General features: G+C 43.1%; 1 protein-coding gene across 1 annotated transcript in view; it reads right to left on the reverse strand.

Annotated features, from left to right (window-relative positions):
* LOC111228731 (insulin-like growth factor 1 receptor) overlaps positions 1-25,644 on the reverse strand; it is an 86,492-nt gene that overhangs the window by 48,823 nt on the left and 12,025 nt on the right. The window contains exon 2 of the mRNA XM_022754750.1: positions 19,311-19,874. Coding sequence (XP_022610471.1) covers positions 19,311-19,874 — 564 coding nt within the window. The remainder of the gene's footprint in view (positions 1-19,310; positions 19,875-25,644) is intronic.

Below are 25,644 nucleotides of genomic sequence, written 5' to 3' on the forward strand. Positions count from 1 at the left end.
GGGAACAGGCGACAGACCCGAGAGCAGTCGCCGTTGTTTCTTTAGGCCCCACCTCCCCCCACCCTCTACTCCACCTCCTAAAACACACACACACACACACACACACACACACACACACACACACACACACACACACACACACACACACACACACACACACACACACACAAACACAGCCTTCTCCACCACAAAGGCAGACATGCGAGACCTCCTCCATTGAGCTATGTCAGAAAAATGCCACGCTGCAGACCATCCCCACAGCGGCCTGTCGCCAATATCCTGTGAATCAATGTGCAGTATGATAACCCTAATATGAGCCATTCAGAGGGTAAGTATTTACATGAGAAAATTAAAGTCAGTAAAACCACTAGAGATTCCTGGAATGGGTGTGTCAGTTACTTGACAGAAACAATGAAAGGAGAGCAGAAGAAATAATGACACTGACAAACACACTTCCCGGCACAATGCCTCTGTTGCAATTACAGACACACGACAGAGACAGAGATGCTTTTCATTGGCGTCTCTATGTGTCAGCCTCACACAACAGCCCTATTCCACGGTGCAGTCAAACACAAACATACACAAAAACACACACAAAAACACACACACACACACACACACACACACACACACACACACACACACACACAAAAAAAAAAACTCACCCAATTGAAGGACAGATTTTACCATTTTCTTTTTTATAGCAACATTTCAGTTTCTTCTCCGCTCACTGTTTCATGTGGCCATACCATGTGGCCTGGTCATAGATCAGAGCTGTGGGGGTGTTTCTGGGGCCGTGGGGGTGACAGACTTGTTTGATCTTGACTTTCTCTTATATAGATGTCTATGTGACCTCACTGCTGGGTGGGGACACGTGAACCTCCGCCTTTCTCTTTTTGTCTCGATCCTTTTTTCACTCTTGACGTTTTCCCTCTCCTTCTCTTCCTCCAGTAGCCGGCGTCTCTGGCAGGACACGACCCGCCCAGCTCATACTCACTCCATAAATCAGGAGCTACGTTTCCGTCGTTGCACTTAAAAGGAAGCCGGGTCCCTTTCTTTGCTGTGCCCCGAGAGGCCGCTTCCTCCCACTGCACCGGAGCCAAGAGCTTAAACACATGTTTGTGTGCAGCATTTTCTGACACCCGCAGGCACAAAGTGACACGCAAAATGCAGAGGTGTCTGTCTCCATGGAAGCACCAAAGAGCATGTTTGGCAGAGCATGTACTTGCATGCAAGGAAATAGCAACCCTCTTCGATATTTACATACACTCCAATGCAAAATCACAATAGGCTACTTTGTGCTGATATTTGGCTTGACCGGGAACTGCATACTGTAGCTGTAGAACCCTGTTGTTTTTAGTGTTGAGATTTGTCAACAGTGGGCACAGACTGAGAATGGGTGTGTCAAAAAAAAGACAACACAGAAAATTGCACAGATGAGGGCTTCCTTAAAACTCCCTAATTAAAAATAAAAACAGTTAAATCCAAATTCCAAGAGCTTAATAACTGCTATTAATCCTTAAACTCAAGTAGCAGTGGAGGCAGTGACTAGAAAAGGTCACAGTCTCTAAAGCATCCCTGGTGGTCTGAAATATTTCCTTTACTTAGGCCAACATGCTTGTGTAATTACACCAGCCACTTTAGGCTTTCACTTAATTAAAACACTGGCCAGCGTACCACAAGGTGTAAAAACTTCAAGTGCATTCCAGGTTTGTGATTCTATATGGTACCTGGGCCCCTCACCAGGCCAAGGGGGGCAGCTGGGTTGTTTTTTATGACCAGGAGGCTTCCAGAGGCACAGAATGCTAATAATACCACGGCTGCAGAGAGAGTAGGCCAGAGTCCAGCATATCTAACTATTCCTCTATGTGCCAGTCATGGCACTGGTGCCAACCCGGCTACTCACAGGCTGATTCATCCACACAGCCCTGTACACCCGGGACTGTCTTTAAGCACATGTCGAGGAGTCCTGCTCCTGACGGCACATGAATCTTCCAGCTAGAGTTCACATTTGCAGTCATAATCCATAATGATCCAAAGAAGTGCTCCCATTGAACCTACCGCTCTCATCGCCATACCTCAATATAAAAGTTATGGATTGTCCTGTTCTAATGCCGCAATTCACAGACCATTCCACACCTCAGTGATAAAAATGAAGTCTGTCCCACAGTCTCTTCGCTCGCCGCACTCTCTCTTTCTATCGCTCACACACGCATACAAAGTCACAGTGTGTCGGAGGAGCAGGCTACGGCCAGTTGAGGGTCAGTTGGTAGAGTAAACCTGGCAGTATGCTCCAGATGAGAGCAAATTTACCGCGTCGTCACAGACAAAATGGCAGAATTGTGTGCAAAAAGAGATATCTGGCTTCAGCCGGTACAGTGTACACAGGATGTCGGACCTGTCAAAATTTTTTGCACAGCTACAGGTGAAGCCTGAAATTGGTCAACAATGTCAGGTGAGTGGCTCAGTGTGGTGGTACTTCATAATTATGTTAGTTATGGTCATTATGGTTAATCTTATATTTCTTAATTTTAATGTTTGCTTTGTGCCTGCTCCCAGTGTCACTGCAGGTGAATGCATGGATGCCACTAAATGAACACACCTGGAGATGTAATACAGTATTAGAAAGTAGGAGATGGTATATGTCTATTTCTTAATATCTGGTTACATGATCTGCTACCACTCCCTAAAATCCAGTAGGAAATGGTTCGGTTAAGAGCTATAAGTGATATTACATTAGCAAACATGTAGGTTAATATAACGGGGAAAATTATACAGTGCAATATTATCTGATTTTTTTTCCACATAAAAATAAAATGATTTTGGATAGTAGCATCTAAGGGGAGTTTGGTGTAGCTGGAAAAAAAAATCCAAGAGCTTGAGCTATGAACAGTTTGTTGTGATGTGATGCTGAGGGCAGACCACGACACACAGTGCCCACCACCACATAGGGATATATCAGGCTTGTGGATGTCGTCCATTCTCTGTTTAGCCTCAGGCTAAGCCTTCTGTCTGCCCAACTCTCACTGGATCACCTTACATCAACTTTCACCCTGTTGGAAACTTAAGGACACCACATATTCAAATCTATAAAAGACTTGAGTAGATAGGTCAGATGTGTTTGCATGTCTCTTCCACCCTCTGGGTTTGTGTGTGTGGTTGCTTAAGATAAAAAATTCATGCATTCGAGAGGTGTCCATCGTCCCTGCAAAAGCCCTTGTTTAAGGAAAGATTAATTGACAAAATGAGTGAACATGTGCTTAACAAAAAATAAATAAAATGGATGAAAATGGGGAGTTTGTTGCATGTTTAATTTAATGATAACCATTTGTTACAATTGTCCATTTGTGGGGCACAATGCAGATGGTCTTTGGGCTTGGACCAATGCCTTGCTGGCGAGCTAATCAGACTCCTTAATGGCTCTGATGTGAACAAATTTAGCCACTCATTTGAAAAATATCATGGAGGAGAAGACAGGGGAAAAAACACTTCCACATGCATAAATTCACAATGCTACAGCTCCTTGAACAAAAGCTACTTGGTGTCTGAGCATGCTACAAGTATGAAGATGCATACATACAAGGGATGTGCGTGATTAGTCAACTAAACGATTACATGTTGCTACCCATGCTCACATCAGACATACTAGTCGGGTAAAACAATTATTAACATTTTATTAATGTACAGTGCTGATTAACTATTGCATCTAAGACGTTACGCAGCCACACGCACAACCTAAGCCAGGACTTACCGCCCCCCCCCGCCCCCCAGCACCTTGCTCATGGCACTAATGCCCAGATGTTGTAAACCAACAGGGTGGAAAGTGGGAGAGATGACATCTCGTACAACCAGCACGGTTTTGCAGTATTTTATAAAATGAAGATAAGGTTGTACGCAGGCTGTGTGAGACTAAACTGGCATATAAACACTCAACCGGAGCAATGCATAACCACATTCAGCACAGGCATTTCAACGTTAACCTGCAAGGTAAAGAGGCTGCTGGTGCTAGCACTGCTAACGTTACCCACACAGCTGCAAAACAATATGACATCTTTTACCTACAGACACTGTGATCCCGTTTAGATTGTGCTTAATTTGGACTGTTTTCTGATTGTGTTCTGACTTTAAGACTAGTCGAGTAGTCTAAATTTAAATTTCCATTTAATCGATGGGGAAATTAGTTGGTAGGAACATCCCTAACACATATAGTACGTATAAGGTACATGCTATACACATGCTGAGAGGCAGTGACATACATCTTTCCTCACGCACCTCCCTGCTCCCGATTCATTTTCAGGATGACACACATCTGGAGTTGGGTTTTGACATTTATTCTGAGCACATACGCTTAAGTCTACTGCTTTAATCTCAGACCCTTCAAAAGTTTCAGACCCTAAAAAATTACAATTCCATCATGGTGAAAATCAGTCTTTTGTGTTTGAACTGAGTTATGATCTCCAATCCGATTTAGATAAAGCTTTATAAACAGAAAACTGTTAAAAGCATTTCTGGAATGTAAATATTTCAAAACAACCATTCAGATTCAAATTCAGTATTGTATTATTCCTGAACAGCAAGTTAGTTTGCTGAAAAAGGAGACAAAGAAGAAGAAAATAGCACCTTGTACAGTAAATAAAACATACAGCAGAAAAAGGCAACAGTATTCATAAATATCAGGGACAAAAGAGAAGGCACAAAAAACCCTCCTGGTTTTGTTGACTATAACAGAGAAACCAGAGACGGGTTTCCACTAATGTATCATTTGGATGCATGAAAAGGAATGTGGCTCTCTTGTTTACATGGAGCCACGCTAATGTATTTAAATTACACTTTTTTTTCTTAGTTTTTCCCTCCCTGCAGTAAGACATCATTCCTGGCCACCGAAAACTGATACTTTCAATGTGTGTCCATACTGTACAGCTACGAGAGTAAACAGCAGATAAACAGAAAAGTTTGCGGTCCCTCTATTACCGGCTGAAAAAAAAACAGAAACAACAAACAGAGAAAAGTCAAAGCAGGATGAAGTTCCAGGGGTTTTCCTAAACAGGAGCATCAGTGTCATTACCCCACACACAGTCAGAGGAAGGGAGAAAGAAAGAAAAGGGTTGGGAGATAATACCATATATTATGCAGGGAGGTAGGTGGAATGCAAAAACAAGCTTTTTACAAGCAAGTACATGTCTGGTCTGGGAAAGTGCTAGCAACAGTACATATAGGACAGAGCAGTGTCTCTCTGCTGGGAAAGGCTGACACACGGACCTCAAACACAGCAAATACACAAGTGTTGATTCCCGTATTTTTCACCGTATCATGGTGGAACAGAGGGTTTCGACTTACTCATCAGCAGCAAGTCACGGCATTTTCAAACCACATCACAGTCAAAACAGAGAGGTGTAACAGAACAAAAGCTAAAGCAAGCCAAGGGCCATGGCGTGGGTCCACCAAGGACAGGCTACGCTGAGTAAATGAGTGTGAGTAATAAAATATGAATGAGAATGGGTGGTGTTTACATGCAGGCTGTGGGTTAGTGTCCTGACGCACCCTCAAGTGCAAACAAGCCCCGCAAGCCTCGTCTCTGTAATTGATGCACTAATGGGAATGGGTGGCAGGGGCTGGGTGGTGTTGGACTTAAGGGGGACAAGTCCAGACTGGGACTTCAAAGGCCTGCTGGACACTTATCAACAAATGAGCTCTCATCAGACACAGGAGGATGGAACAGATGAAAGAGAGTGCTAATGCACCTCCACCCCCATCAAGCCATCCATTCTTCTCCATCAGCAGCAGACCTGAGAAGCCAGGCTGCCATCGGAGGATACACACAGACAGAAACACACATACAAACAGCAGGGGGGTCAGTGAGTTCAGCAAGCAAACTCATCACTCAATAGCAGACCCCTCACCAAGGAAGGTCAAATATAGGTAGGTAGCAGGTATAAATTAGGACTGACCAATGATTCAATATCACAAAGCAACATGTTCATATTTTACACAATTCTGTTTTCCAAATGCAAATTATAAAATGTAGTAAAAACTAGTTAAAGTGAAGTTAAAAAAAAAAAACATATGACAAAACTTGCTTTGACTGTAGCATTTAATACATCTAGCTCCCCATCAGCTGATCTAATGCCATCCACTGATGGAAGACTGGGGAAAGAAATCTAGTAAGTCGACAGTGAATTGGGACTGTTTTGTCAAACTGCTATTTCCAAGGATATGAATGAACCTTGATGCTTAACTTTTAAGCTAACAAGTCTGAGTCCTAAAGGCAACTACCGCGCTCGCATGTCAACTCCAACTGATGATGAAGGCTTTTATTTTTGCCACCACTTCAGTACAATTGAGGTGAACAGACTTTAACGTGAACAAAAAAGACATCAACATTATTATATGAAACATTGCACATATTTGCTATACTGTAACACATACAAAGATTGGAAAATTATTATCATAGCATCGTTATATTGATTTTAATCACCACCATTGCGTACCCCAGTCTAGATGACAGATCTCTCTGATGATCTCATTATAGGTCAGCACTATGCTATCATGCAGGCACCCTCTGGGGTTATGGGAAAACAGTGACAAAGTTGTCCTGTCATATTACCTTACCCTATCTGCCACCATAGAGTCACAATAATCTTTAATGTCCTGTGAGTCTAAAGCAAATTTAGTGAGGATGAATGAGGATAGTGGAAGCTCCCAGGTGACGCGGCCTTTCCCTCCCTCTAAGCAGCAGGCGGAGATAGAGCTGCAGTGGGGAGCTCCAGAGACCTCTATATTTATCTGACACAGTAACAAGCTGCTGTCTGACTGCTGCATGGTGCAGTACAGCTGTACAGTTTCTCTTCAACCGAGCCCCCTGCCCTCCCCATCCCTGCTCGGTCTCTGCTCCACCGTGGCCAGTGATGAGGGAAGCAGGGATGACCCAGCAATATGTCATCACTTTGTGAGTCATCATGAATGAAATGACATTTATATCCACAGCTACGGGAAGAAGAAACACACAGAATTCTGTCACTGTACGGCTCATCAGCGTCGCTTCACACGCTGCTGGATTTCTCTACAGGAAGAGCCATATTTCAAAGTTGAGAGCCATATTTCATCCTGGGCCACCCCGATGCTAACAAAGCACCAACTGGTGATTGCTGTGTTGGAGTGGCCCATTGAGGCGGCCGGCCAAGGAGCTGCCGGTTTGCCAAGAGAGCCATGCCAAGAGGGCTGGAGAATGCAGAGGAGCCCCAGCCACCTGTGCCCATTAGGCTGCGTGCTGACAACTGCACTGGGCCCTGGGGATCCCACCCAAACAAGCTGAGGAGAGAGAGGAAGGGGAGGACCCAGACAGGGTCAAGGTCATTTTTCAGTCATTGACAGAAAGCAGACTAATGACATTAGACAAGCCAGGCAGCTTTATGGATTGTTGACACTGAAAGTTACATGGGGGAAGATTCGCAAAGAGCTGACATGATCAAAAACTTTGTTTGGAGCTGATAAAACGCCAGTCCTCATGCTGGCATACAGGGAACTGGAGGAGAGGGTTTGAGGGGAAGTGCGTGGTTGTGACAGGCATTTCATCTGGCTGTGTAATTCATGAGATTTCCTTTGTAATTTTATGATGTCCTTTCATCTCCTCCTTTTGCACATGCTCCGAAAAAGAACAGTCGGCAAAACACCACTGGCACGCTGAGGCCTGCTTGATATCTCTTTTATACATGCATAGATGATTCTGTGGACACACTTAATCCTCGAACACACATACACACACTCACAAACACAACACACCCATTTAGATCCATGACTCATCCTGAGTTAAGCTGTTCAAAGATACAATAACTGTCCTTCAGTTTTTGTACAATAACTTTTCTATAGTTGATATATGATGTTGCCCTATTCAAACTGTTTGTGTTCCTGCCAGCGTATTTACAACCACAGCCACTTGGTCATAAAGCTTTAAAACAAAACACATCCCACATCTACACACACACTGACATGCCCTTGGGAAGGGGATCTGTTTTCAAAGAAACACACACATTTCAGCCATGTGTGGAGGGAAAGGTAGAGGGAGTCGATCATATCCACCCCCCTCGCCTCCTTGCCACACACACAACAGGGGAAGAAAATAGAGGAGCAGTGTTTCTGTGACCTCAGTGAACCTGACTAACTATTCTGGCAAAGCAGAATACTCTCCTCTCTCTGCAGTATGCCAGCGTACATCCTCACCTCTGCAGGAGAGATTTGTCAGCAGGAGATTTTTTTTTTTTTTTTTTTTTTTTTCCTGCTGTGGAATTAACCCATGCTCTCAGAGCTTACTTGCAGGCATGGCACATTATCTCCCAGGAAGAACTGCCAAGCCAGCCCAGCAGTGAGTAAATGGCTGCTCTGGCCTGCGCTATATGGAGGGATAGAGCTGGGGCGTGCAGGCAGGCAGGCAGGCAGGCAGACAGACAGAGGCACGGCTCAGGCGCCAAGGGCAGGCACAGGCAGCAGGCATGGGCACTCGTGTCTCTCACTTCACTGAGAGGCGTCACTAAGAGGCGGAGATAGCCCTCATCCTTCCTGCCATTTAGCACAGGATTGAGGGGGAACCTACCACAGAGCCAGGGGGGGCCCACGGCTCTGTGAGAGGAAGTTATAGTATTCACGCAGATTTATGAATGAGTGGTGAGAGCAAAGGATGAGTCACAGCTTCCGAGCTGCACAGCCAGAAGGCAGCAGGCAGCCTATCACCAGAGGCACTGGGTGGCTCAAATAGGCATCAAGCAGGCTGGAAACACACCACACACTGCACTGACACTTACACAGGCAGGCGCACACACACACACACACACACACACACACACACACACACACACACACATTGACAAACACAGCAGGCATAGCCACTGTGGGCACACACACAACCTGGGCACAAGTTGAGGAAAATTTGTCAACGAAGAGAGATGGCACGTGAGAGAGGAGATGGAGAATATTTGTGTGTGTGTGTGTGTGTGTGTGTGTGTGTGTGTGTGTGTGTGTGTGTGTGTGTGCATGAGTGCCTGGGTGTTTGGATGTGAGTGCAAGTGTGTCAGTCAGTCTCTTTGGAGGCTAGCAGCATGACACACAGGTCCTATTTTGGTCAATCAAGTCTATGAGAGGAAACCTAGGAAAAGAGGCCAATCTGTCAGTGCTTTGAGAGGAGTCCTTTGTAGGCCACAGAGGACAGGAGTCGGATAAACTCACATCGCCGGCCATCAATGAACAATAAGCCCTGCTGTTCATACATGGACAATAACACACTGTATAATCATGTCATCATGAATGAACTTTACTAACTCGCAATCAAATTGAAATTATGCCGAGAAAGACACTGTTGTTGACATTAAAAGTCAGCAATAGCAGCCGACACGTGTCTGTGGCTTTTCATGAGTTTCACCACACTCTGCTCAAGCAGTGGAGCAAATATAATATGTTTCAATTTTGCGTTTGGGAGGAACTCAAAACAAATTAAAGTGTGAGGCAAAAAGAATTCCACTCTGACCAATCACACTTGCCACTCGTGCTCCAGGCCTCTCAAAAGTCCAAAGGCAACCAATAAAACCAATTGAGCAGAAAAACTATTTGTAACCAAACAGAGTTTTTCCCCTTGCTTTAAGAGGGCTCAGGTTCTGGGTACTCAGTGAAGAAGGTCTCTGTTTTTGGGTGAATGTACTAACATCGGCTGCTAACAGTTCCCCAAGAATGACATTTATGAATGTGACCTAGATGGGAGAAAATGTGGCAAAGGCCAGGAGAGGGACGGAGGGAGGGAGACGGTGCAGGGATATAGATGGAATGTACTTAGACAGAAAAAAACACACATATATATATGTATATACACAGAGGCACAAAGCAGCAATCACATATAGTTTTCTAATATTTTTTTGTTGATTAATATTGTATTCGATCTTAGATAGATCTAACATCGTTATATCTGAGTTGGAAATTAACTAAAATGTTTAGCTCATGTAACTGTAGACCATAGATAGATATAGAACTGTGTAGCATACTGTATACTTTATGCTAATGCAATTAAATAATACAACACTCCTTCAACTCTGGTTCAGATGAGTTCTGAATAATTAATGATTCAACATTTTGGAAAATACTCTGATTCATTTTTTTGCTGAGAGTTAGATAAGACGATGGACACCACTCACATATCTATCCATTAAACTTGAAGCTACAGTTAGCAGGCAGTTAGCTTAGCATAAAGATGGGGCAAGAAGAATGGGGAGACAGCTAACCTGACTGGGTTTCATATTGTGTTGAAATTTTGTAGTTTCATATTTAATGTACAGACATGATAATAAATCTCTGCAAGAAAGCAAATCCCTTTACAACTATTCCTTTACTAACTGCTAATATGACTTGCTAATATACTACATTTAAAATTTGGTAGAGCAATAGGAACCTACCAGCATATCTATATCTAACCCTATATCTAAGTGACACATTTTATAAGAAAAGGTTGTTGTCACTTACTCACTTACATTTACTGATACACTTACTGACTTAAATGTGGACACCAAATCCACAATATTGTGGCAATATGATGATGAAAAGATAATGTATTTTTCATGTTAGATATATAATGCTTTTCCCATTGAAGTAAAGAATACAAGTGAAGGAGCAGCAGTAAAGGAATGACAAGAGAAGCTGTTGTGTCAGCCCTCTCTCGGACCAACAAACACACACGCACAGGCACACACACACACACACACACACACACACACACACACACACACACACACACACACACACACACACACACACACACACACACACACACACACACAAACCCTATTTACATCCTGTTGTCGCTTCTCTTGCCCTTGGACCACTGTTTAAAAAGGCAGAAGCATCTGAGAAAAAGAATGAAGGGCTGCCGTGAAGGGAGCTTTGTCTGCTTTCTCTAATGTATTTATTTCAATGACACCATGGAGTTGTAACTGTGAATCAATAGTCCCCAGTACTCTGGGGAAATAATAGAGACAAGGGCATGGGCATGCACACACACACGCACAAAGGCACACACGCACGCGCGCGCACACAAACACACACACACACACACACAAGTAGGACTGTGTTTAACATGTTGAGTACATCTTCCTGAAGTTACCTACAAGATCTACACCATACAGGGTCCGAATGCAGTAATGTGTTGAAATGCTGGGCAGTTACCAAGCACAGGCCCAGGAGGCTGTGGTGACCCGGCGAACAGAAAGTCAATCTGAGCCCGCTAGTGGCTCTGATTATTCCATCTTTAGTCTGGTGGTTGTGGGAGGGCAGGAATGAATGAGTCTGATCGACGTGAGTGCCATCTCTCTGGCACTAACACTGGCATGCTGCCTAAGCTTTGTACAAAATGGAGCAGAGCGCAGGCGAGCAGCTCATGCCGGGTGGAAACAGCGGATGTACGGGCATTGAGTCACGGTGCTGAGTGTGCCCCCAGGAAAGCACCGGACTCTCAAGACTGGAATTTGAGCCATTTTCTGCTTCCTGGCCCAGAAACCGCAGGACTTTGATAAGCTTCAGAAAAGCCATTAAATATTTAAAAGCTTCCTCGTGTCTGCTGATGGATGTTGGTTAAACAAAAACGACTGACAGATGATCATATGATCTGGGCCCACCTTGGCGCTCAACACCCTCAGATAAACACAAAATAGACCACATCCACATCAATATCATCACCACCATCAATTTAACTCCTCCTTACTTCCAACAAACAGTCTCTGTGTTGGTCTGCACACAAAGTCTCCACATACAGCCTGTGCTGCGCATTTCCCCCTCTTTATCCCCTCACAACTGCAATGACTAAGCCAGCAGGAATTTCCACCTTATATACTTAAAGGGGCAGTCTCATTCCATCCAACTTAACATACACGCCTTATACCTAAAGTATCAATAAATCCAGCTCTTAGCCAGCACAGGGGGAGCATAATATTTGTACAGTTCGATCTTTTTACAACTAATCTTGACAACAAGAAGTATGAGCTATATGTGGTAGCTCCAGAAATCAATTCACCCGAAGCCTCAGAGGGTAAAGAAGGATTTGCTTTCTGTTTTCTCTCGGATTAATTTATATTTTCTTGTCAATAACTTTTTGATTGAATAAATTAGCATAGAGAGGCCGGAAAACATCCAACAGTAAAAAAGGAAATAAAGCAAAATATCTGTTATCAATTAGTTGGCCTGTAACTGTACAGTTTTTTTTTCTCCTAATGACATTATTTATTTACATTATTTTTTTCAAGATTTATTTTTTCAGTAGGAACCAATGGGCATGAGGCCGAGTGCCACAGACAGTGTAAGGAAGTCAGAAAGTATTGTGACACATACAAACAGACGTTGGTTTTGGTGTTTTCATTAGATCTGTTGACAGAAAGAAAAAATTTTGACTATCACGAGCGTTCCTTTAAACTCTAGAAAACTCAAGAAAACAGTAGAAACCTTTAACAGCTGTGGTATACGATTTTGTCTGGCCGTCAGATGCATCGTCTAAAAGAGACTGTTTTCCCCTGCTGTGAAGTGGGCACTAAGACCAGAGATATCAAGTGGGTCTCTGGCAAGGAGGGAGTAAACATATTATCAAATGCAAAAGTCTCCCAGGGCGGTGGAGAGCTCTCCCAACTGCCAGGGCTCCAAAATGCTTTTGCTCTGCCGAGTTTCTTCTGGGTTCAGTACGAGGACACAGAGAACATAGACTGTCTGTGGCATAAGAGCACAGCAGGTCTCCTTACATCAAATTTCACCTTACATCACTACAGCTCAGGCACTAAAATGCAGACTGACAACACACCACTTTCAGCCTCAGTTTTTTTATTTATTTATTTATTTATTTTGTTCAAAGAGCAAAGACAGTTTCAGTGCGTGGACATTTTGATTCATCAAAAATTCACAGGCAGACTCGGGTTCTTGCATTTGTCAATCAATGTCAAAATGCAACACTGGGGACATGATGTTCCTTTAAATCTGACAGTATAAGGAGATACGGGTTGAAAAACTAGACCAGGATGCCAGAATGCCTCCGAGGCTGAGCATACCATAAGTTAATATTCTTACGGTGTTGTGAGCTACGTGAGGACAAGCGAGGGAGAGAGTGTGTTGCCTCCCTGTGGAGCTGTGAAGGCTAACCTGCCCTGAGAGTGGGGCCTGGAAACAGCAGCTTGCTTTCCTGCTCGTCTGCCTAATTGTAAAAGCCTCTTGTCTATCTGGCTTTGGCTCAGCTCCAGGGGTAGAGGGCAGGCCTGTCTGCAGCAAACACAGAGACCTGAGGAGGCTATTTGAAGCGGGCCAGACACTTTTTAGTCACAGGATCCCCCCAAGACTCAAAGCAAACAGCGTGCAATGTCAAAGGATCCGGGGCCTGGCCAAACAAGCTAGTTGGCTAAGACCACTGTAGTGATGAGAGAATGCCTCCGACAAGTAAACAGCGGAGAGATATCTGACAGCCGGAGCTGTTAACAGCCCCCGATAAGCCCTGCAGAAAAGAGTGAGGTGAAAATAGAGGAGGAAACACCAGCACAACAACTGACAAGGACAATCAAGAGATGAGATCCAGGTTGAGGCTAAGTGAAGTGGAGAACGCTAGTGAGGAAGAAACGGTCAGACAGCGTGTATGAGGAGAGGAAAATAGCGGCAGAGAAGCAGGGGAGAATTCACGTGGAAGCATGGGGGGGGAAGGGGGCTTTTTTTTTTTTCAGCCCTCCGAGCACCCTCCGCTTTAGCGAGAGCTTGCCGTTGAGCTTGTATACTTGACATTTGTCTGACATTTCCCCTCAGTGCCCCTCCTCCGGTGACCAGCTCCTCAGTCAGGGCCTCTCTATGCATCGCTGCCTGCCACTAAAAAAGCACCCTGAACCTCCACTGCATTAACCTGGCTTACTCTGCCCAGCATCATATTTATATCCGCCTCTGCAGGGGGGGGGGGCTCATCTAATACACCCCAAACTGTTGTGGGAAACAGTATCTGGTGAGTGGACAAACATATGGAAAGAGGATTTTTTTTTCTGTTGTTGCTCCATGAAGCACTAGAAGGCCCAGAGGCTACAGTAGTGTGCTAGGCAGACAGCACTCCCTCCTCATGTAGTGTAATTAAAGAGGAGACCGGGCCGTATTGACTAGAAAACCACTGCATGCCCTTGAAGGAACATCTGTACTGGAGAAAAACAAGGCAATTATGCAGAGGGGCGGAGGGAGGAGAGAGGAATCTTAAGCAGGAAGGAGAGAGGTAGACACATCAAGCCTTTAAAAAAAACAAAAAAACAAAGACAGGGTAAGAAATGTTATCTGTTTGTGAAGCTTGCTGTCCTGCTCTAGCTTCATTGTGTCCTATTATTGCTTCAGTAACTCCTCCTTTCTTTCCCCACGGTGTAGCTCCCCGAGGCTTTTATCTGCAGCCTTGAGACCTCAAGGCCTTCTAGATGAATGCATTCACCCTGACCTCGGCCCGGGCCTCCAAGAGGAGAGAACTGGTTCAGACAATACTCCTGTTCTGCCTCTCAAGTCCGACGTGTGAGAACAACACCGCAAAACACTACATAGTATCTACTGTGGGGTGTAACTTGAAGGTCACTGCAGACAATTGTACCTTTCACAATGTAGTCATTTAGGAATGTTCTGTTATGTTTCTTTTTTTTTTGTAACAAAAGATATTCATATAAAACCAGAACAAATCTTTTCATTCACACTGGCAATTGTATATGGATCACGAAATCGATAACAACATGCACGGAGCTCCGGCAGGTCAGACTAAACACAGCCACAACAATAAACACCATAGCTTTTCTACGGAGAGAGACGTGGTCACTGGGTAAAGGACGCAAGCTTGATTTCCACTATTTGTTCTTTGAGGGTCCCCGGGGAATGAAGGAGGGTGGTGTTTGAGACTCCCAACTGACCATGGGAGCTGTACACAGGTCTTCTATAGAAACGACCTGGAGGAACATTTTCCCACCATTACTCACACAGATGAAAGAACAGAAAAAAATGTCTGAAAAAGGAGTCTGAAAAAAGTTCTCAATGTCAAACCAAGAGTTGATCTCATCCTATTCTCCAAGAAAAAAACATTTATCTGTCCATCTTTTATTTACTCCTTTTGAGTCACGGTACAGCATGGATATTTAAACTCCGGAAAGAGTTAAAAACAAGTGGCCAGGCTCTCTAAAGTGCCAGTGCGTTAATTGTCTATGCAAAATAAACAAATAGAAAGGAAACAGTACACCACGCCTAAGCTACAGCACTAACATCACCATTTCACCTGCGCATAAACTATATCAGCATCTGCTAACTATAAAAGCAAAGCTGCAAAACGAAAGGAGCGAGGAGAAGAAGTGGAGAGAGGAGAAAAGAGCAGACATGAGGGGTACAGTGGAGAGACAAGAGGAGAGGAGCTAATCAATCATTACATTTGTCCCAATCGTGAAAGCCTTTGGTTGTTTTTGCATATACCACCTGAAGCAAAATGCAAATAACCCAGTAGTACAGATAGTCTTCTAGTGTAAAGATGGTACAAATAGAGGAATGCATAACCTACTGCCAATGAAATCTCTCCCTTCATTAGTGACATCTTATATTAAAAGCTTACTGAGTGGTCGTCAGTTGTCTTCACAGAGGGAGAGAATTAAGAGGAAACGTCACTTTCTGGAGCGTGTGGGGGATGCTGTGAAAGTGACTGGCCTTGGTTATAGGTCAAGGAATTGATACTGCGTACACGCTCAAAGACAGCAATGCTAATCATGCAAATTACTCCTATTAAGTGAGCATGATCTATGCCTAAAAGTGCATGTAGCTCAATCCATCGACAAATCAAATCAAATCAAAACGCAGCAGGGCAGAGGTTCCCTGGTGATGTTGCTGTCCGCAAGAACCATGTTCTTCATCCTTGCCACAGTTCAGGAAAGCATTGTTGGAAGCTATCACAAAGGCTGGTTTGTTCTCCGTACAAACTGACACCACCGAGGACATCATCTCCCTGGACCAGTGCTCTGTTGTTCTGAGACACGTCGCAGTTCATGAGAGGCTTGTCACTGCTGTGAAGCGCACAGAATCAACAGGTCAGTGTATCTTTCAGAGGCTGCTGACAACCTGAAATTGGATTTAAGCATCGGGCCAGCCACAGATGGTGCATCCAATACGCAGGGCCACTGCAAAGGCTTTTCTTGCTCTCGTGTCAAGAGTCCCCAAATGAGGTGCACGTATGGTGCAACGCCCATGCGCTTAACCTCGTCCGTGCTGGCACAACACAATCAGTCAGTGAAAGCAGATCACTATTTGCACTGCTGAATGATATTTAAGCAATACCGGGTTAGGTACGGGTTAGCAGACCATCACAGCCGCGCTGATATTCAGAACAACATCATCAGACAACATCGATCAGTACAACATCGGAGTGTGATGCTGCTTTTATACAACAGTTCCATGAGCGCCATATTAGTTAAATAAGCAACAACAGATTATGATTTGTTTTGTTTATTTTATCATTTATTCGGCTACGCCAACCCAAATAGTTCCACAACTGGACTGGTACTGGACTGTTGCTAAGTAACACATAAACATTTTCCTGACCTGCACAGTGCACACTAGCTTGCCAAGTTGTCCACATGTTACTTCAGGTGTGCGCTTCATCCTCTTCTGACGACCATAAACAATTTAATTCAAATGTTATTTCTGGAAATATAATCATCTTTGCAAAGTTTGTTACAATCTAAGATAGATAACGACCGTTAATGTACCGCTGACTAACCTGTAAAGCGGAGTGATACATGTAGTTAAACGTCCCAGTGCTGTTGTACTCTATATCAGCGCTCATGGAATGACTCCGGTCCAATCAAATTACATGGTCGGAACTAACTGTTGTATAATGCTGTTTTTCTTCGCGAGTCATACAAAAGGATGAGTGTGTGGGGGAGTGAGTGCCAGGACCAGCGAACACAGACACCTCTCTCCAACTGGAGAGACACGGCGGCGGGCCAAGGATGCTGCACTGAGGAAAGTGTTTGGATCTTTTGCACATCCAGATTACCGTCTCTACGTGGATGTCATTCTCACATTGAGAGCTAGACGAGACCAGGCGATCATGAAAACAACCACTCGGATTAGTGCATGTAAATTTATCAAGGCTTTGCTGAAGTACGAGACAGTATTAACAGCGCAGATCATCCTCGGGATATTTGAACAGACACAGAGGGGAAGGACATTCTGTCTGTTCACAGAATGGTTAGGACAACACAGGTCAAGAAACCGTCTCCATCAAGGCAGCAGCAGACAGATTTTTTAAATGAGAAAATTGCAGGAGCAGGATAAAGCGGCAGTATTGGAAATGGAAGACACACTGGCTCATGTTGAGACTGTCACAAGTCCAGAGAAGAGTTTCGAGATCACTGTGGATAATCCTATCATGGACACAGCCATTGAGACAATGCACAGAAGATTTCTGAGTCATTGCACACTCTATTCTTTCAGACCCTAAAAACTCCTCCCAAGTGAATTCCCCACCACTTCCACAGTCAGCCTTTCAAGAGCTCAGCAAGTGTCTGTTTGAGTTTAACACAAACGCAAAGATTTTGTGAATGTGAATTAAGCAGGTTTGTTCTACAGTGGGAAAGACTGAACATGTCACCATTACAACGGTATGACACCAGAACGGTGGAGGAGGAGGAGAATGAAGAGGAGGTTGAAATCTGTTCCTCCTGGAAAGAGTGCCCACTGCGTTGCCACTAAATTCTCAGGCGGTACAATGTGCTGACAAATGCCTACCACCTCCTTGGTCTAGCATACAAATTTCTGCTCACCCTGTATATCACTCAGGTCGCCTGCAAAGGTACATTTTCAACACTCAACTTCTCTCACAGCACACATCCGTCTAGAATATGAGTTTTGGCACATTTTATATACAGGCACACTATGAAATTAAAGCAGCATTAATGTACGTTTATTCTTTTAAAGATACGTTAATTGAGCTCAAGTGTTTTGTATTTAAAGACATGTTAATAGCCTTTTCCAAATTTCAGTGATTACTGTGTCGACTGTTGAAATAAAGCATTGTCTGTTATCTTTAAGTGTGGAGGAATTTGAACCTCTGATTAAACACATCAATGGACCCTTTTGTATTTGAAGAATAATGTATGTGACCCTGCTTGCAACCGTGAAAAATTATTCATGACCCTGGCCTCTGCAAACCTTGCAAGGAAATTTAAAAATAAAGCACTGATAGCCTTCAGAAACAAAGAGAAGCTTGACGTCTTGAAAATAGCTGCATGGAAAGCGATACAGGCAAGAAACGTGGTGTTTGAAAACAAAAAGAGTAGCTGGATTTTTGATGTCAGAAAGCAACAGAACATTTCTACCAGAGGCCTCATCGAGAGCTCAGCTAATGCTGTCTGTGTCAAACGGGCTGCAGGAGCATATTACAAAAGGCTTGAACTGCCTTCTACAGTAGTTTTGAGGAGGCATGAGACGGCTGATCTGCTTGTCCCAAATTCTAATCAAAAAGCACAAGCTGTCTCTCTCTCATAAATCTGCAAGAAAAAGACTGGTTAAGATATGTAAAGTTGGCGCAAGCTGCTACGCTCGCCTTGAGTGCTGCAGGAATAGCTGAGACAAAATGAACACAAGCGACAAATAGACATAACTGAATTAATTCAAACCTGCAGACGGAGAGGAATTTAAATTTTAATATGTATAAATATATATAAACGATATGACCCTCCTCTGAACTGTTTTAAAAAATGCATGACCCTACCGCGGGGCCGAAGTTAAACAAGGATGACCCTCCCCCAGATTCTTCAATATACCCCTTTTCATAAATTGCAAAAAGTCCCTAAGGCAAATATTTAACTGACATGGTCCAGACAGGTAGACTAGCTCATTTCTTGGCAGAGCAACTTTAACCTCAACTGAGTATGCCTTTCTAATACCTGGTGCTCTATATTGCAGCCATCCTTCACTCCACAAATAGCCTGATCTTAAGACAAGGTCTCTATAATGAACAGAGAGGAAATGTTTGCACTGGCCCGTGGACAATCCTACAGCCTGACGGAAATGAAGGGAAAACACTGCATAGATTCATGGGAGTTGTTCACTGGTGAAGAAATGCTCAATTTCAGAATGTTTGTGAGACTGGAAACCACCTACCTAGATCAAAGTCACATCTGCATTTACTGTACTCATATTGCACAAACACTGCTGCTATTAAAATTCAATTTAAATATAGCAAAAATCACATTTAGAGCATCGCCTGCTTTATTCTTTTTGATAAAAAGTATGAAATAAAACATGATAGAAATTCAGGTTACCTTTCTGGCACTGGTTAGATGTCCAGCAGCGGTAGTCGTAGTTGTCATTGAACGACGTCCTCTGACAGAGAGGGTTATCCTCCATGATGCCTGGACAGACATTGTCACACTCCTTTGCCTTCTTATTTCCATTGATAACGTTGTTGAACCCAGCATCCATAATAAGAGACCAGTCCACTGAGTCCAGGTAGCAGAGCTCAGGGTTCTTCTCAATCCTCATGGCCCCCCGGGTGATGTTCCTCAGCTTGTACAGGCCGATGTCCTTCAGGCTGGTCATCTCGTAGATCACGAGGGCGTAGTTGTAGAAGAGATTGCGCCCGCGGATGACACTGAGGTTGGGGAAGAGCATGCTGAGGCTGTCCAGGCCCGAGACGCGGAAGAGCAGCAGGTAGTCGGTGATGACGGTCAGCTTGGGGAAGGTGAGGGAGCGGAAGGCCTCCTGGTGGATGTTGTTGGTCTTGTCATTGATGAGGAGGATCTGCAGGTAGCCCTCCACCACCGTGCAGTTCTCCAGCCGCTTGAACTCACTGATCTCATTTCGGATGTCGATACTCGGACCACAAACTGGCACAGAGACAAAGAGAGACGACACATAAAGAAACATGTCATCTAGGGCTGTCCCAAACGATTAATCTAGCGATTATTTTTTCGATTATTCGACTAATCTAATGATTATTTTTTTTATTAACCTAACAGTTTATTGCAGTTATTTTCCAGTTAGTCATTTAATATAACAATTTGCCCCGTCCAACACACACACACACACACACAAATGAAGATGCACTTTGCAGAGTCTGCAGACTACCGCACTGTTGGTGTCAAGATTAAAGTATTCCCAAACTTTGGAGGACCGTGTGCGAGCCGTGTGTTGCTCCACACGCTCCGTCGTACTGCTGGTAGACGCCGCCATGTTGTTCAAATAGATTACGCAGACGCAAATCATTCATGTAGTCAATGACTTCAATTACGTCACCGCGTTGTCCCAGCCCTTGCGCTGCGTTTGTATCCGGGTAAACCAAAGACGATGGATATAAACGGTCCCATTAGAAAGTTCCGGTTTTGTTCTATGAATATTTACCCTGTGTGGTTTTACACGACGCGTCGACACTAAAATTCCACGTCGAGTAATTTTTATAATCGACAACGTCGATTACGTCGGATAATCGTCCCAGCCCTAGTGTCATCCAAAAAAAAGCATGTACAATAGAGAGTATTACAGATTTTCTTTTGTATCATAAATGAATGTAACAGGAGTGTTTGGTGGGGAATACAGCAATGCTACGTATAGAATAGCATGTAGATTACTCTTGCCAAAAGATTTTAATTATAATAATCTTCCTGAAGCATATAATCCTGTTAGTCAAGATGGCGAGGCTGCTACTTTGCTGGCAACATGTCATACATACAAATAATACTGAGTTCTTAAAAAAGAAAAAAAGAGTGTGTGCAGTGTTAGGACACCATGTTTCCACATTGAATAAAAGAAGTTGATGTTTGTTCTGAGTGTTCTCTCAGGGCAGGTATTTCTATTCTAACAAGGGAGAGAGATTATCATCAGGGTCATATGAGGTGAACACATTTTTAATAAAGAGGTGAATGGGGAAATCGATGTTCATTCAACATGTCGGTAAACCTTCTGTATACTTTGTATCAGACGTAAGCCCCGTGTTTCACAGTGAAAATGTTTTGTCTGTCACCTCAGATAACCCCAGTGTTCGAATAAGTTTGAATGAGCTGTTCCTCTGCCTCTGCGCTTGGAAAACAACACTTGAAACCACAGTGCCTGGAGCGTCCTCCGACACACACGTACACACACAAAGCATTAACAAGAAAGCCATTTATTATTGATGACAATCAACTCCCCTCTAATTGTGCCTATCAATTACTACACGTGGGAATTAATGGTAAACAATAATCCCATAATGCTATTGTGCTCTACTGCAGCCAGTGATTCCAGAACCTTTTGTATTTGATGCACCTTCACAGACCTGACCGCCGCCCATCATGTTTCGAATGTTTTCGTTTTAAACAGGATGTTATTTAACACTATTAAAAGGTGGATACTGTAACAATATTTTTTTCATACGATTGAACTATCAGTCGGTTTGGTCAAGTTCACATTTATACCACTTCAGTGGCAGACATTTGACGTTTGAACCATTGATCCATTACTTTTAGCATTCTATTATAACAATTTATTATTTTTTAACAATTTCAACCATCATCCATTACTATTAATTATCTATTTCAACCATTTCTCCATTACATGGATTTTTCATTATTTATGCGTAATTTTTTAGCAACCTACCATTCATCCGCTGTGATTAGCTTTCAACCACCCATGACATTTATTACTTTACCATGTTAACTATTACTTTAGCTATCTATTTCAACCATTTACCTATTACTTTTAACTAGTTCAACCATTTATCCAGCAATTGTGGCAACTGTTTAAACGTCCCTCCTAACTTGCTAACAAGTTTTCATGCACTCTCAATCATCGTAATGTGTGTTCAGGTATTACAGCTGATTTAATATGTGGAGATATATATTAAATCAAATTTCTTTTTTTTTTTTAGAATCAGTTGAGCTACTCAACAATCTTTCCACATAGCTCCAAGCAACTGCTGAACCAACTGGGATACAAGCACCTCTGCCTGCGAATCACTGCTGTAATGTAACAGCCAACAAGCTGAAAACTTCTTCTGTAAAAGCAAACGTAAAATCCTCTAAACTGCCTCAATGCATTGTATTAAATATTCATGAAACAACGAATGATTTATATAATAATAGAATTGGCAGATATTGCTACAAGCGGGTTGCATATTATTTTGAACCGACTAAAAGAAGGTTCAACAGTCAGCACAGGAAATGCCTTGACATATAAGCTCCTTGGTTAAACCTGTTATGTTCTTACAGAGGCTTAGGACGTCGTAGCAGTGAGCGACACTGTCATAGCGCCTGTCCAATGAGACAAACAGGCATGTTTTCAATAAGAGTCTGTGATCCTTGTCAAAACACTGTCTAACCACCACTACTGGATAAAGCAAAGAACTAAACTGTTTCTAGTCCCAAAATAACCACTGTGCCATCAGATTGTCCTTCTTAAATAGGAAAATCATACCAAAAATGACAAATGCGATCTCTCCTTAGGATATGTTCAACCATAGGATGTGTATGTGTTCTCAAAGTGTCCCTGAGAGTAAATTAACTCCACTTCAGTAGAGACAAAAAAGGCCATGTTTGACGTTCTTTGTTCAAACTAGTCTGCCAAAAATAGAAGCCACATTGTTTATGGGGATGAATGGGCTATATTTGCTCCTGTTTCACTTCTCCAAAATTAGAACGGAAACCATTACTCCAGTAGAAAATAGTATTTGCTTTCTCCAATCAACACCAATGCCCCTGGGATCCACTTGTGAGCCATCGAGCTGCATGTCTTCTTTGTTTCATTGAGAATTTTCTTCCAGCTTCTCCAGCAGCCGGAGAGAGAGGGAGGAGGGGTGGAGCCACTCAAATACAAAGACTAATTTGTTTGTTAGTAAAGAGAAACTCTAGGCCCCACTTCCTGATGAGGGCATTAATAAAATCAGGGGGTGTCTGGCCAGAGAATGAAGGGGGGTGGGGGAGGCAAGAGATACTGTGGCGACGGAGAGATAAGGTTTCTGCCATGCATTCCTATCGGAAGCCATACTGCTGGTGTAAAACCGTGACAAACAGAAAACGCTAAATGCATGCAAATGCATTTTGGAGCATTGTAAATGCGAAGCAGATATTCCACTGCGTTTTATCACAAGCTGAAATTGATTTCTGCTCACACAATGCTGGAAAAGAAAGAAGAATCGAGAGAAAGGAATGGAGAATGAAAGGAAAAACCTCCTCTTTGTGATTCCCTTGTTCTACTCATTAGGCATGTTAAGTACCAGGAATTCCAATCATTTCCTTGGAAAAGGATTGAGTAGGATGTTGCCTCAAACTAAGCCCCCAGGCTTCTCTGATTCTTGCCAGTCTATCCATTTGTTGTGAAAATAACAATGTGTAAATAAGATTTAGATACCGAACGGTTTATTCACTATTACATAAAGAAGAAGTGAGAAAAAAAAATTAAAGCACTGATAATAATGACCTCGGAGTGATGTGGACATTCAAGAGCCAGTGTCCACAGAGAGGGATAAGCCTGCATACATTTGTCTGCGTCTCCCTCCTGTCTCTCTTTGCTCTTCACACTGCTGAGTAAACACACATATCTACACAGCGTAATGGGATCCATCGGCTCATGTTTATAATTGATAAACCTTGCCCTCGCGCTCTGTTGAAATGTCATCACACAAACACATGTGCGCACGTCCACACGCACACGCACACACACACACACACACACACACACACAGTCAAACACGACCCTGTGTAAGTAAGTCAAAATTAAGCCAAGGCTCATGGACACTGTTTATCTTCACCTCACTTAAAATCAGATTCAGATTTGGTAAACACACCCTATATGTAAATAAACTTAATCTCAGTCCTAAAACTGACCCCAGCTGACACTGAGTTGTCAATGTGTCATTTGCAGCAAGCAGGGCTGCAAATAACTGTCATTACCATTTTGGATTGATCAATGATTATGATATAAAAAGAAGAAACACAACAAATGATCCCAACAGAGAAGGAGCTGGTAAATTAAAGGGTTAGTATCTTGCTGAAGAAATACCAATTAAAAATAATAATTAAGAGAGCTTAAGGCATTGCATTATGTTTAAAAATGATGCTTTATTGTAAAGCTTTTTGTGACCACACTTGGGGAGAAATTAATCATTTGGAAGTATTTAAAATACGTGTATCTTGTATGAAAATGTGTATATTGTACATAGGAGACCGTTAAAGTTTCACATATTGGGTTTGATGTAATTCTCCTAGGTACTGAGAAGTGATAATCATTTAATTCACAATACAGATGTCAACAAGTTGTTTTGTTTTTTAATTAAATTCAATTGGGTTTTATAATTGGATTTTATATTTTCAATCTTAAAAAAAAGGGAAGAATTGAATACAAGTGTCATATTTACAATTGGTATGAATATTCAGACATATTAAACAGTATTAGCATCTAAATTTTTCCACTAAAGTCCAGTTCTAGTGGGAGCAGTGAGGGAGCTGGTCACTGAGCAGTCATATCCCCTCACACCTGCCACATCAACTGGCTCTAATCCCCAGCATACTGGAAGTCATCTGACCAGCAGTCTGGTGGGCCACTTCCCCTCAGTGGTCCTTACTTCAAACACTGTGGCTCAGATATCACCAAAACCTTAAACAGTAACACTACACTCCCCACCATAACAACCCTCACACAAAGACACCCCCCCCTTCTCTCTCCTAAAATAAGGAGAGAGGGCAGGAGGTAACACACTCGGTGTTTATATGCACACTATAACCTGATCACTTTAAAGATAAAACGTTAAATTTTTATGTATGGGTCACAGTTATTAGTGTTTTCATTTTGACGATGATGAATTTGTAATCAAGCGCACATCAAGGTGTGAAACTACATCAACGTCCGCTTCGGACAAACTGACCTGCTGCTTTTTATGACCACTTACTGCTGTATCCTACGCACCTGTCCTCTCTGATCACATGCGTGGACAACCAGCACCTCAGTTTTAAGCAACCATTAGAAATTCCTTACTACAACAAAAGTGATGCCTGATTGATTAACATGAAACGCTGAAAACGCCTCTCGCTAAGATTCTGCGACCTCCTCGGAGAATAATCTTTGGCTGATGAATTCTCTCCTCAGGACCGATCCACATTCACTTCTTGATGAACAGCTTTCAACTGATACAGTGAGTGCCATCCATTAGAAGAGCTAACATTTGCAATCATCTCGCAAATTGTACAATACTCCATGGGCCATTAAAACCGGCAGCCCGTGATGATGTATGTGCGGTTGGCCAGAGACTGCATTTGAGCAAATCCAATGACGGGCCACTTGAAATAAAGTGTTTAATTAAGCATTGTAAACCTCAGCTGGCAGCCTGGAGGAGCTGTAGGACAGCATTTGACTGCACTCTCTCACAAACTAGCCCAGTGACACACTTTCACATCCTTACAGAGGGGCACGCCACTGACTCAGGCTGTCACGCTGAGTCCTGCTGCAGTGCGCACACACACACAGAGAGAGAGAGAGAGAGAGAGAGAGAGAGAGAGAGAGAGATATGCACAATAAACTCACATGCATGCACACACACTCTCATACACACATCATAGGGCTATGAACACTATGCTACACTTTCTCGCCAGGGGTGAGACATGGCATTCCTGCGTCCAGCCAAGCCAGGAG

The sequence above is a fragment of the Seriola dumerili genome, unplaced genomic scaffold (genome assembly GCF_002260705.1).
Source record: "Seriola dumerili isolate Sdu_G_001 unplaced genomic scaffold, Sdu_1.0 BDQW01000219.1, whole genome shotgun sequence".
Taxonomy (NCBI): Eukaryota; Metazoa; Chordata; class Actinopteri; order Carangiformes; family Carangidae; genus Seriola; species Seriola dumerili.